At 45.4% G+C, this 14,284-nt stretch overlaps 1 protein-coding gene across 2 annotated transcripts in view; it reads right to left on the bottom strand.

Annotated features, from left to right (window-relative positions):
* NPHP4 (nephrocystin 4) overlaps positions 1 to 14,284 on the bottom strand; it is a 292,086-nt gene that overhangs the window by 136,660 nt on the left and 141,142 nt on the right. For both annotated transcript variants that reach the window (XM_056544490.1, XM_056544489.1), the window contains one exon: positions 13,875 to 14,013. In XM_056544490.1, the coding sequence (XP_056400465.1) occupies positions 13,875 to 14,013 (139 nt within the window). The remainder of the gene's footprint in view (positions 1 to 13,874; positions 14,014 to 14,284) is intronic.

Genomic DNA, 14,284 nt, shown 5'->3' with positions numbered 1-14,284 from the left:
GCCGTCTGATGGAGAAAGATCATGTACAGACCCGTCTGATGGAGAAAGATCATGTACAGGACCGTCTGATGGAGAAAGATCATGTACAGGGCCGTTTGATGGAGAAAGATCATGTAAAGGCCCGTCTGATGGAGAAAGATCATGTACAGGGCCGTCTGATGGAGAAAGATCATGTACAGGCCCGTCTGATGGGGAAAGATCATGTACAGGACCGTCTGATGGAGAAAGATCATGTACAGGACCATCTGATGGAGAAAGATCATGTACAGGACCGTTTGATGGAGAAAGATCATGTAAAGGCCCGTCTGATGGAGAAAGATAATGTACAGGCCTGTCTGGTGGAGAAAGATGATGTACAGGCCCGTCTGATGGAGAAAGATCATGTACAGGAGCGTCTGATGGAGAAAGATCATGTACAGGACCGTCTGACGGAGAAAGATCATGTACAGGCCTGTCTGACGGGGAAAGATCATGTTCAGGACTGTATGATGGAGAAAGATCATGTACAGGACCGTCTGATGGAGAAAGATCATGTAAAGGCCCGTCTGATGGAGAAAGATCATGTACAGGCCCGTCTGATGGAGAAAGATCATGTACAGGGCCATCTGATGGAGAAAGATCATGTACAGGACCGTCTGATGGAGAAAGATCATGTACAGGGCCGTCTGATGGAGAAAGATCATGTACAGACCCGTCTGATGGAGAAAGATCATGTACAGGCCCGTCTGATGGAGAAAGATCATGTACAGGCCTGTATAGTGGAGAAAGATCATGTACGGGACCGTCTGATGAAGAAAGATCATGTACAGGCCCGTCTGATGGAGAAAGATCATATACGGGACTGTCTGATGGAGAAAGATCATGTACAGGCCCGTCTGATGGGGAAAGATCATGTACAGGACCGTCTGATGGAGAAAGATCATGTACAGGACCGTCTGATGGAAAAAGATCATGTACAGGACCGTCTGACGGAGAAAGATCATGTACAGGCCTGTCTGACGGGGAAAGATCATGTACAGGACCGTCTGATGGAGAAAGATCATGTAAAGGCCCGTCTGATGGAGAAAGATCATGTACAGGCCCGTCTGATGGAGAAAGATCATGTACAGGGCCATCTGATGGAGAAAGATCATGTACAGGACCGTCTGATGGAGAAAGATCATGTACAGGGCCGTCTGATGGAGAAAGATCATGTACAGACCCGTCTGATGGAGAAAGATCATGTACAGGCCCGTCTGATGGAGAAAGATCATGTACAGGCCTGTATAGTGGAGAAAGATCATGTACGGGACCGTCTGATGAAGAAAGATCATGTACAGGCCCGTCTGATGGAGAAAGATCATATACGGGACTGTCTGATGGAGAAAGATCATGTACAGGCCCGTCTGATGGGGAAAGATCATGTACAGGACCGTCTGATGGAGAAAGATCATGTACAGGACCGTCTGATGGAAAAAGATCATGTACAGGACCGTCTGATGGAGAAAGATCATGTACAGACCCGTCTGGTGGAGAAAGATCATGTACGGGACCGTCTGATGAAGAAAGATCATGTACAGGCCCGTCTGATGGAGAAAGATCATATACGGGACCGTCTGATGGAGAAAGATCATGTTCAGGACCATCTGATGGAGAAAGATCATGTACAGGCCCGTCTGATGGAGAAAGATCATGTACAGGACCGTCTGATGGAGAAAGATCATGTACAGGACCGTCTGACGGAGAAAGATCATGTACAGGCCTGTCTGACGGGGAAAGATCATGTACAGGACTGTATGATGGAGAAAGATCATGTACAGGCCCGTCTGATGGAGAAAGATCATGTAAAGGCCCGTCTGATGGAGAAAGATCATGTACAGGGCCGTCTGATGGAGAAAGATCATGTACAGGGCCGTCTGATGGAGAAAGATTATGTACAGGACCGTCTGATGGAGAAAGATAATGTACAGGGCCGTCTGATGGAGAAAGATCATGTACAGGCCCGTCTGATGGAGAAAGATCATGTAAAGGCCCATCTGATGGAGAAAGATCATGTACAGGGCCGTCTGATGGAGAAAGATCGTGTACAGGACCGTCTGATGGAGAAAGATCATGTACAGGACCGTCTGATGGAGAAAGATCATGTACAGGACCGTCTGATGGAGAAAGATCATGTACAGGGCCGTCTGATGGAGAAAGATCATGTACAGGCCCGTCTGATGGAGAAAGATCATGTAAAGGCCCGTCTGATGGAGAAAGATCATGTACAGGGCCGTCTGATGGAGAAAGATCATGTACAGGGCCATCTGATGGAGAAAGATCATGAACAGGACCGTCTGATGGAGAAAGATCATGTACAGGGCCGTCTGATGGAGAAAGATCATGTACAGGCCCGTCTGATGGAGAAAGATCATGTAAAGGCCCGTCTGATGGAGAAAGATCATGTACAGGGCCGTCTGATGGAGAAAGATCATGTACAGGACCGTCTGATGGAGAAAGATCATGTACAGACCCGTCTGATGGAGAAAGATCATGTACAGGCCCGTCTAATGGAGAAAGATCATGTACAGGCCCGTCTGATGGAGAAAGATCATGTACAGGCCTGTATGGTGGAGAAAGATCATGTACGGGACCGTCTGATGGAGAAAGATCATGTACAGGGCCGTCTGATGGGGAAAGATCATGTACAGGACGGTCTGATGGAGAAAGATCATGTACAGGACCGTCTGATGGAAAAAGATCATGTACAGGACCGTCTGATGGAGAAAGATCATGTACAGGACCGTCTGATGGGGAAAGATCATGTACGGGACCGTCTGATGGAGAAAGATCATGTACAGACCCGTCTGGTGGAGAAAGATCATGTACGGGACCGTCTGATGGAGAAAGATCATGTACAGGCCCGTCTGATGGAGAAAGATCATATACGGGACCGTCTGATGGAGAAAGATCATGTACAGGACCGTCTGATGGAGAAAGATCATGTACAGGACCGTCTGATGGAGAAAGATCATGTACAGGACCATCTGATGGAGAAATATCATGTACAGGACCATCTGGTGGAGAAAGATCATGTACAGGACCATCTGGTGGAGAAAGATCATATACAGGACCATCTGTGGAGTAAGCTCATGTACAGGACCAGCTGAAGTCTGCCAATAAACTGCTAAATCATTCAGAGGAGAACTGGTAGGTTCTTTCACATAGTTGTTCTTGCGACTGTATGGTTAATGTACCTTTCTATTCTACTGTAAGTCCTGGAGGTATCTGAGTACCTGAGTACTAGGAGCCAAGGAACCAAGGACAGGACACTACTGTAGGTGACATCAGCTGAGACATGCTGAATTTGCCTGTGTAAACTGCAAACCAGAATTGGCGGAGTGTTTAATTACATGGGGACAAGTCATTGTATTCCATATTATAGAAATATCTTGGCGCGGATTGTATCGTATATTCTTTAGCGGAGTTTGTCAGAGGCAGAACTTACTTAAAGGGAATTTATAGCCCTCTCTGTGCAGCCAGGAACAGGTCAATCTTACACGCATTTTCATTCTCTTTCTTTCTTTGATGCTGGATGAATCCGAGCTGATTATTCCATCTCAAGGTCATTTCAGGTTTAAACGCCATTGATCCGCGACACGGTCGGCTGATAGACACTATTTTATATAATTTGCCTCTTTTTGAAACCTCTAATATAATTACTTAACGGCGATTTACTTCTGTGATGGTAAATTGTTATTACTCCATTTACCTTCTTAAATGTAACTATATAATATGTTTATATTTTTAGCGTTTTCTTGCCTAGTACACGACTGTTATGTGTTTATTCTGGTGAATCTGAAGAACGGTGATAAGAGGAAAAAACACAGAGAATATTCTCTCCTGGTATATCATATTCTGGTATATCATATTCCCATATCATGCACACTCCCCATCACTAGTCATACAGCTCCATTCTAGTTTTATTCTAGCATAGCTGCATCTATACATTTTAATACTGTAAATGGGTCATGTTATCTCCAGTCTGAGCCACAGAAAATCAGTGTTTAATGTGTCAGAGGAGTGGTCAGTCCTGGGTCAGCTGACTTCTTGTGAACTACAGGATGACATCAGCAGACCCCTCCCCCTCTAGCTCTATCTGTATACTGCTGCAGCTATGTCTATGGGATCAGGAGATATATATATATATATATATATATATATATAGTAATTAAACACCTTCTCTCTAGCTCTATCTGTATGGGATAAGCATATATAGTAGTTATAACCCTCCCATCCAGCTCTATCTGTATACTGCTGCAGCTATGTCTATAGGATCAGGAGATATATATATATATATATATATATACATATATATATATATAGTAATTATACACCTTCTCTCTAGCTCCATCTCCATGGGATCAGGATATATAGTAGTTATAACCCTCACATCCAGCTCTATCTGTATACTGCTGCTATCTCCATGGGATCAGTGTATATAGTAGTTATACACCTCCCCTCCAGCTCTATCTGTTTACTGCTGCTATCTCTATGGGATCAGGATATATAGTAGTTATAACCCTCCCATCCATTTCTATCTGTATACTGCTGCTACTATCTTTATGGGATCAGTATATATAGTAGTTATACACCTCCCATCCATTTCTATCTGTATACTGCTGCTACTATCTTTATGGGATCAGTATATATAGTAGTTATACACCTCCCATCCATTTCTATCTGTATACTGCTGCTATTTTTATGGGATCAGAATATACAGTATTTATTTACCTTTCCTTCCAGCAATATCTGTATACTGCTGCTGCTATCCCTATGGGATCAGAAAAAAATAGTAGTTATACACCTGCCCTCCAGCTCTATCTGTATACTGCTGCTTCTATCTCTGTGGGATCAGGTTATATAGTAGTTATACACCTCCGCTCCAGCTCTATCTGTATACTGCCGCTGCTATCTCTATGGGATCACCATATATAGTAGGCATACCCCTCCCCTCCAGCTCTATCTGTATACTGCTGCTGCTATATCTTTGGGGTCAGGATATATAGTAGTTATACACCTCCCCTCCAGCTCTATCTGTTTACTACTGCCATCTCTATGGGATCAGTATATATAGTAGTTATACACCTCCCCTTCAGCTCTATCTGTATACTGCTGCTGCTATATCTATGGGATCAGGATATATAGTAGGCATACCCCTCCCCTCCAGCTCTATCTGTATACTGCTGCTGCTATATCTATGGGATCAGGATATATAGTAGTTATACACCTCCCCTCCAGCTCTATCTGTATACTGCTGCTATCTCTATGGGATCAGGACATATTGTAGTATATATTTTTTTCAGGACAAAAATCTGTGTCTGTTCGTAGCCCCAGGCTAAGGCAATGTTTTCAAACCAGTGCGTTTCTAGCTGTTGCAAAACTACAACTGCGAGCGTGCCCAGACAACCTTTGGGTGTTCAGGCATGCTGAAAATTGTAGTTTTGCAACAGCTGGAGGCTCCCTAGTTGGAAAACATTGGGCTAAAGAAAATATCTGCACCGGTAACAAAACCATTCACCGCAGCAAATCCCTATAGAATTATCTAAAAGTCCACAAGGAAAAAAAATATTTGGCTGGAGGATGTTGGCTTTAGCTTTAAGGAGGTCATAATATTTGCATCAGGGAGATTACAAGCCTCATAAACTCCATTTATATGAATTTTATGATCAATCTTGGAGGACCTCAAAATGACCATAATATCTTTACTAACATTTGGCTTGTAAAATGTAAGAGCCCGGATACCCAGAGCCAAGGAGCCATCATATATAAGGGGGAGGCACCAGGAAAGAGGGAAGATATTAGGGGTCCCACAGTCCACTGTATTGTCTGGTCACTGAAATCAATGACAGATGTAGCAGATCGGAGTTTGTCATCTTAGATAGTGTGATGCAAAAATGAAGCAGTACATATCCATCTGTTTTCTATCTGTACTTAAAAGCAGCACTCCAGGAATAAATATTATTTTGTTAGTTTTTTCTCTCACTTATATAATGCAGCAGAGTGCAGTAGTGTGCTTACCTGTTTTAACTAATGTGGCAGGCAGGAGTTTTCAGCCATACTAATTGCAATTCCACTGTTGAAATGAATTCCCAATGCTGCCTAAATTTCCCATGAATCCAGTGGGTTTGTAGAGTGAGAGCGGATGGAGTCACATCACTGCACCTGGTCATGGTATTAGGCTGCTGGTGCTGGAGGTCCCCCAGGTGAACTGATTAGACTTATAAGTGGGTTGAGGTCCTTTTCTTCTAAAGGGCAGGGTTACACGTAGCACATCCGGAGCGCATTTCACAATGCAGATGGGCCGACGGCAGTCACAAGAGTGAACGATGCGCAGCTGGAAATGCCCCGCTATGAGCTGACACACAGAGCTACAGCAGGGAGCTGACTTCTGACTGCCATTGGCACATGTGCAGCATTAAATACTGTGGATGCGCTAGGCGAGACTGTACCCTAAAAGTGCATTTTTTTAAGCAATATTGACATGAGGCGAAGGTGATTTGCAACATCTGTCTTTTGCATTGAACCCTATTGTAAGTGTGTGGGGCTCATTTTTAAACTCCATAGCTCTAAACCCTTGGCTCTCCAGCAACAGTAAAACTCCCAGCATGCTGAGGGTTGTAGTTCTGCAATAGCTGTAGAGCCACAGGTTGGTGACCTGGACTAAAAATGCTTGATCTAAATAAAACAGTAGAATCAGAACACCCTGCAGGGTCTAGTACTTTATGGGTATACTGTTAGGGTAGGAATGGCTGTCCATGTATGGTCCTAAATGGTGGACCTCCCTCCATGATGTTCTGGTACGGACAGGGGTGGTGGACCTCCCTCCATGATGGTCTGGTACGGAAAGGGGTGGTGGACCTCCCTCCATGATGGTCTGGTACGGACAGGGGTGGTGGACCTCCCTCCATGATGGTCTGCTATGGACAGGGGTGGTGGACCTCCCTCCATGATGTTCTGCTATGGACAGGGGTGGTGGACCTCCCTCCATGATGTTCTGGTACGGACAGGGGTGGTGGACCTCCCTCCATGATGGTCTGCTATGGACAGGGGTGGTGGACCTCCCTCCATGATGTTCTGCTATGGACAGGGGTGGTGGACCTCCCTCCATGATGTTCTGGTACGGACAGGGGTGGTGGACCTCCCTCCATGATGGTCTGCTATGGACAGGGGTGGTGGACCTCCCTCCATGATGTTCTGCTATGGACAGGGGTGGTCTTCATGAGACAATCCCTTTAAGGGGTAAACCTTCAATATGTGAAGAAAAAAAGGTAAGCAGACAAGTGTATGGAGTGGAGAAGGAGCAGGTGGGGATCGGCACAGAACAGGCGGCATTATGACAGATCATAAGAGAAAACCCATAATGAAGAGTCACGTTCATCCTAAACCTCCACTATAAAGCATCTGCTGGAGGAGACGAGCACCGGGATCACATACACAACATATGGAAACACTGCGGGTGAACACTCCCTGCAGATAATCCCACAACAACAGGAGCAGCCTCCAAGATACAGGCAGCCGCTGCCAGGAACTATACCACTGCCAGAATCCATATTATTCACTGTGACCAATGTGCAAAGGAGGATCAGTCACAAAGCAGACACTCACTGATCACTATTAGATATAGTCTGCAGTCACATGATCTCCTGAGACATCACAATAGTCTGCAGTCACCTGATCTCCTATGACATCACTATAGTCTGCAGTCACCTGATCTCCTGTGACATCACTATAATCTGCAGTCACCTGATCTCCTGTGACATCACTATAATCTGCAGTCACCTGATATCCTGAGACATCACTATAGTCTGCAGTCACCTGATCTCCTGTGACATCACTATAGTCTGCAGTCACCTGATCTTCTGTGACATCACTATAATCTGCAGTCACCTGATCTCCTGTGACATCACTATAATCTGCAGTCACCTGATCTCCTGTGACATCACTATAGTCTGCAGTCACCTGATCTCCTGAGACATCACAATAGTCTGCAGTCACCTGATCTCCTGTGACATCACTATAGTCTGCAGTCACATGATCTCCTGAGACATCACTATAGTCTGCAGTCACATGATCTCCTGAGACATCACAATAGTCTGCAGTCACCTGATCTCCTATGACATCACTATAGTCTGCAGTCACCTGATCTCCTGTGAAATCACTATAGTCTGCTGTCACCTGATCTCCTGTGACATCACTATAATCTGCAGTCACATGATCTCCTGTGACATCACTATAGTCTGCAGTCACCTGATCTCCTGTGACATCACAATAGTCTGCAGTCACCTGATCTCCTGTGACATCACTATAGTCTGCTGTCACCTGATCTCCTGTGACATCACTATAATCTGCAGTCACCTGATCTCCTGTGAAATCACTATAGTCTGCAGTCACCTGATCTCCTGTGACATCACTATAATCTGCTGTCACCTGATCTCCTGTGACATCACTATAATCTGCAGTCACATGATCTCCTGTGACATCACTATAGTCTGCAGTCACCTGATCTCCTGTGACATCACAATAGTCTGCAGTCACCTGATCTCCTATGACATCACTATAGTCTGCAGTCACCTGATCTCCTGTGACATCACTATAGTCTGCAGTCACCTGATCTCCTGTGACATCACTATAGTCTGCAGTCACCTGATCTCCTGTGAAATCACTATAGTCTGCAGTCACCTGATCTCCTGTGACATCACTATAGTCTGCAGTCACCTGATCTTCTGTGACATCACTATAGTCTGCAGTCACCTGATCTCCTGTGACATCACTATAGTCTGCAGTCACCTGATCTCCTGTGACATCACTATAGTCTGCAGTCACCTGATCTACTGTGACATCACTATAGTCTGCAGTCACCTGATCTCCTGTGACATCACTATAGTCTGCAGTCACCTGATCTCCTGTGACATCACTATAGTCTGCAGTCACCTGATCTCCTGTGACATCACTATAATCTGCAGTCACCTGATATCCTGAGACATCACTATAGTCTGCAGTCACCTGATCTCCTGTGACATCACTTTAGTCTGCAGTCACCTGATCTCCTGAGACATCACTATAATCTGCAGTCACCTGATCTCCTGTGACATCACTATAGTCTGCAGTCACCTGATCTTCTGTGACATCACTATAATCTGCAGTCACCTGATCTCCTGTGACATCACTATAATCTGCAGTCACCTGATCTCCTGTGACATCACTATAGTCTGCAGTCACCTGATCTCCTGAGACATCACAATAGTCTGCAGTCACCTGATCTCCTGAGACATCACTATAATCTGCAGTCACCTGATCTCCTGTGAAATCACTATAGTCTGCAGTCACCTGATCTCCTGTGACATCACTATAGTCTGCAGTCACCTGATCTCCTGTGACATCACTATAGTCTGCAGTCACCTGATCTCCTGAGACATCACTATAGTCTGCAGTCACCTGATCTTCTGTGACATCACTATAGTCTGCAGTCACCTGATCTCCTGTGACATCATTATAGTCTGCAGTCACCTGATCTCCTGTGACATCACTATAGTCTGCAGTCACCTGATCTCCTGTGACATCACTATAATCTGCAGTCACCTGATCTCCTGTGACATCACTATAGTCTGCAGTCACCTGATCTCCTGTGACATCACTATAGTCTGCAGTCACCTGATCTCCTGAGACATCACTATAATCTGCAGTCACCTGATCTCCTGTGAAATCACTATAGTCTGCAGTCACCTGATCTCCTGTGACATCACTATAGTCTGCAGTCACCTGATCTCCTGAGACATCACAATAGTCTGCAGTCACCTGATCTACTGTGACATCACTATAGTCTGCAGTCACCTGATCTCCTGTGACATCACTATAGTCTGCATATAGTCTATAGCGGGCCCCGTCCCAGCACAGTGTAATTCACTGGACAGTCTGTGGTGGATGGAGCGAGACGTCCCAGATGTGCCCAATCGAATTCAGGGGAACGGGCGGCCAGTCCATAGCATCAATGCCTTCTTCTTGTAGGAACTGCTGACACACTCCAGCCACATGAGGTCTAGTATTAGGAGGAACCCAGGGCCAACCGCACCAGCATATGGTCTCACAAGGGGTCTGAGGAGCTCATCTCGTACCTAATGGCAGTCAGGCTACCTCTGGCAAGCACATGGAGGGCTGTGCAGCCCCCCCAAAGAAAGGCCCCCCCCCACACCATTACTGACCCACCGCCAAACCGGTCATGTTGGAGAAAGTTGCAGGTAGCAGAACGTTCTACAAGGCGTCTCCAGACTCTGTCACGTCTGTCACATGTGCTCAGTGTGAACCTGCTTTCATCTGTGAAGAGCACAGGGCGCCAGTGGTGAATTTGCCAATCTTGTTGTTCTCTGGCAAATGCCAAACGTCCTGCACGGTGTTGGGCTGTAAGCACAACCCCCACCTGTGGATGTCGGGCCCTCATACCACCCTCATGGAGTTTGTGTCTGACCGTTTGAGTGGACACATGCACATTTGTCCTGCTGGAGGTCATTTTGCAGGGCTCTGGCAGTGCTCCTCCTGCTCCTCCTTGCACATAGGGTTAGGTAGCAGTCCTGCTGCTGGGTTGTTGCCCTCCTACGGCCTCCTCCACGTCTCCTGATGTACTGGCCTGTCTTCTGGTAGCGCCTCCATGCTCTGGACACTGCGCTGACAGACACAGCAAACCTTCTTGCCAAAGCTCGCATTGATGTGCCATCCTGGATGAGCTGCACTACCTGAGCCACTTGTGTGGGTTGTAGACTCCGTCTCATGCTACCACTAGAGTGAAAGCACAGCCAGCATTCAAAAGTGACCAAAACATCAGCCAGGAAGCATAGGAACTGAGAAGTGGTCTGTGGTCACCTCCTGCAGAACCACTCCTTTATTGGGGGTGTCTTGCTAATTGCCTATAATTTCCACCTGTTGTCTGTTCCATGTGAAATTGATTGTCAATCAGTGTTCTTCCTGAGTGGACAGTGGGATCTCACACAAGTGTCAGTGACTTGGAGTTACATTGTGTTGTCTAAGTGTTCCCTTTATTTTTTGGAGCAGTGCATATATATATATATATATATATATATATATATATATATAAATCTCCATATATATCACCTGCTACCTGTCAGGACAATTTTTACGGCAGATGATCTTGTAAAGTCTTCTGTCTTTCAATATCACCTCCTAAAACTCGCTCAGCCGCTTGCACAAATCACCTCACGTGGAGCTGTACTCTTTTGCATTAACACATGTGGTGATCTTTTATTTTCTTGTATTTATGACCAGCGGTGTCCACCTAACTATATCTGTATTCAAAATAACTACATGTTATACAGCAGAAGTTCCAGCAAACACAAAGCAGAAATCTAAGCGCAGTGACACAGTGACCTCTGGTGGAGGAAAGTCAAATTACAGCCTTGGGAAAATAATTTGAATCATTGTATCTGAAAGCAAATAGAAATAAACTATTCATAAGATTTAAATAAAAAACCCGTATCCGTAACTTTTTGTAGCATTAGAGAACAGTTATAAAGTCGCTGTGTGTCTTCTATCGGGTCAAGATAATTAAAAACAGGATTCAGTATATGGAGAAACAAGTCCAGCGCAGGCTCGATGCAATTTTCTTTATTTATAAATCAACACACATGGACAATGCACAAGGTGCATTGTCCATGTGTGTTGATTTATAAATAAAGAAAATTGCATGGAGCCTGCGCTGGACTTTTTTCTCCATTGCTGTGGATCTTTAAAGGGGTACCCCGGTGGAATTTTTTTTTTTTTTTAATCAACTGGTGCCAGAAAGTTAAACAGATTTGTAAATTACTTCTATTAAAAAATCTAAATCCTTCCAGTACTTATTAGCTGCTGAATACTACAGAGGAAATTATTTTCTTTTTGGAACACAGTGCTCTCTGCTGACATCACGAGCACAGTGCTCTCTGTTGACATCACAAGCAGAGTGCTCTCTGCTGACATCTCTGTCCATTTTAGGAACTGTCCAGAGTAGGAGAAAATCCCCATAGAAAACATATGTTGCTCTGGACAGTTCCTAAAATGGACAGAGATGTCAGCAGAGAGCACTGTGCTTGTGATGTCAGCAGAGAGCTCTGTATTCCAAAAAGAAAAGAATTTCCTCTGTAGTATTCAGCAGCTAAAAAGTACTGGAAGGATTAAGATTTTTTTTAATAGAAGAAATTTACAAATCTGTTTAACTTTCTGGCACCGGTTGATGTAAAAAAGAAAAAAGTTTTCCACCGGAGTACCCCTTTAAAGAGGGACTGGAGAACCCCTGTCCGGGACGCAGAGGAGGCTGAACACTATCTTTTTTGCAGGATTCAGTATCTGGTCTAATGTATTAAAATAAATAAAAAGAAGCAAAAATTAAATGTAAAATCAAGGAAACAAAAAAAGGAGATTTCCAAGTAACAGCGATAACATTTGACTTTCACAAGTTTCTCCAAAGCAACCGCGCAATAAATTGCCTATACGACATCTGACGTGACATATCAATTAACCGAATGCACCAGAGAATGGCGGGTCACTCTGCAATGAGGCAGCACCATCTGCTCAATAACGCGCCCATCAAACTTCTAAACTCTCTCCATTAACTTCTGGCTGCCGGATGAAAAATAAGGGGGAAAAATGTGCGGCCGATTAAACACAAGAAGCACAAAAAACGGATCGGAGGCCAAGGGGAAGAATTACAGCGAATTAAAGGGATAGACTGCAGGGGCAGCAAATAAAGAGTAATCATTGTATAATGGAGTGTTTAACCCCTTCACTACAAAGCCAATTTTCCTCGTTTCCTCCTCGCCTTCTTTTATGTTTCTATCAACAAACCCAAATGAGGCTTCTTCTTGTTATTCGTGGGGCCAATTGTACTGAGTAATGACATCTTCATATTTAAATAAATTATTATATTATTTTTCAAATTTGGGGAGGTTTCTTTTTCACAATATTAACTGTGGGAGCCGGGTGAGCCGGCGCCCCGCCTTCATAGCGCAGAGCTGTGAAATGGAAAATTAATTAAAGGGGTATTCTGGATAGGGGATAAGATGTCTGATCGCGGGGGGTTCACTGCTGGGACCCCCTGCGAACTCTACGCAGGACCCGCACAGACAGATTGTGGTGTGAATGGAGGGGTTTGTGGTGTGACCAGTCCCGGAAACACCCCCCCTCCAATAGACATGAATGGAGGGGGCACGAGGCATGGCGTCACGAGGGGGCGGATCTGTCAATCAAGACCACAGGGGTAGTGCGGATCCTGGTTGATGGGTCTCTCCATGTACACACATATAAAGGCCCCTGTCAGTCAATCCCCTTTTTATGCCATTTGTCACACGTGGGTACGAGAAATCCCTAAACAATTGCTTCCAGTGAAATCAACCAAAGGATAGGGGATAAGATGTCTGATTGCAGGGGACCCGCTGCTAAGGACTCCTGCAATCTCGACTGCAGCACCGCAGACATCTGGCGCACAGAGCGAACTTCACTCCATATCGCATGACTGGCGATGTGGGGCGGAGGCTCGTTATGTCACGGCCACGCCCTCTCAAGGCAAGTCTATGGGAGGGGGCGTGACGTCCCAAGCCTCCAGCACTGCACCCTGGGCTCTATATGAACAGCAGGGAGATTGCGGGGGTCCCCAGCGGCCGGACCCCTGCGATTAGACATCTTATCGTTTGGATAGGGGATAAGATGTCTAGGGGTGGAGTACCCCTTTAAGGACAAATAATAAGGAAGGGAAAGAAGCCTCTAAGAAGTACTATGGCTGCCAGCGAGAATGACTTCCTCTGCCAAAAGGATCCCAGACACATGATCAGGCAGGGAGCGGGCACGGGATATAACATATTAGCCGCACTCACCATGCACCGCGGGGACTTTCCTCTTGGACTGGCGCAGCTCCTCAGGTAAACTCTCCACAGATTCCGCCATATTCCCCATGTGATGTTCTGGGCGAATATTAAAGCTAAAATACAAGGAACCGGCCTCCACCTGCTGCACCTGAAAATACAAATGACATATTGGAAGGAGCCGCGGCCGGACACGTATAATGGATCAGAGGTAGCAGAGCTGACTTTGTAACTCAAGTCACAACTCTCGGTGACCTTTTCATGTGTTATTTTTAGGCTTTCAGGGCATTTTATAGTATTACATTTTTCTCAGTTAGTTTTAACTAAGGCTCCCCCAGTATATGGAGATTTATTAAACAGGGCTTGGCTTCCAGCTGACAGGGATGGGAGGGGGAGGTGCTCCAGTCCCCAGCACTTGGAAA

The sequence above is a fragment of the Hyla sarda genome, chromosome 10 (genome assembly GCF_029499605.1).
Source record: "Hyla sarda isolate aHylSar1 chromosome 10, aHylSar1.hap1, whole genome shotgun sequence".
NCBI classification, from domain to species: Eukaryota; Metazoa; Chordata; class Amphibia; order Anura; family Hylidae; genus Hyla; species Hyla sarda.
This window is presented reverse-complemented; position numbering and strand designations above follow the sequence as displayed.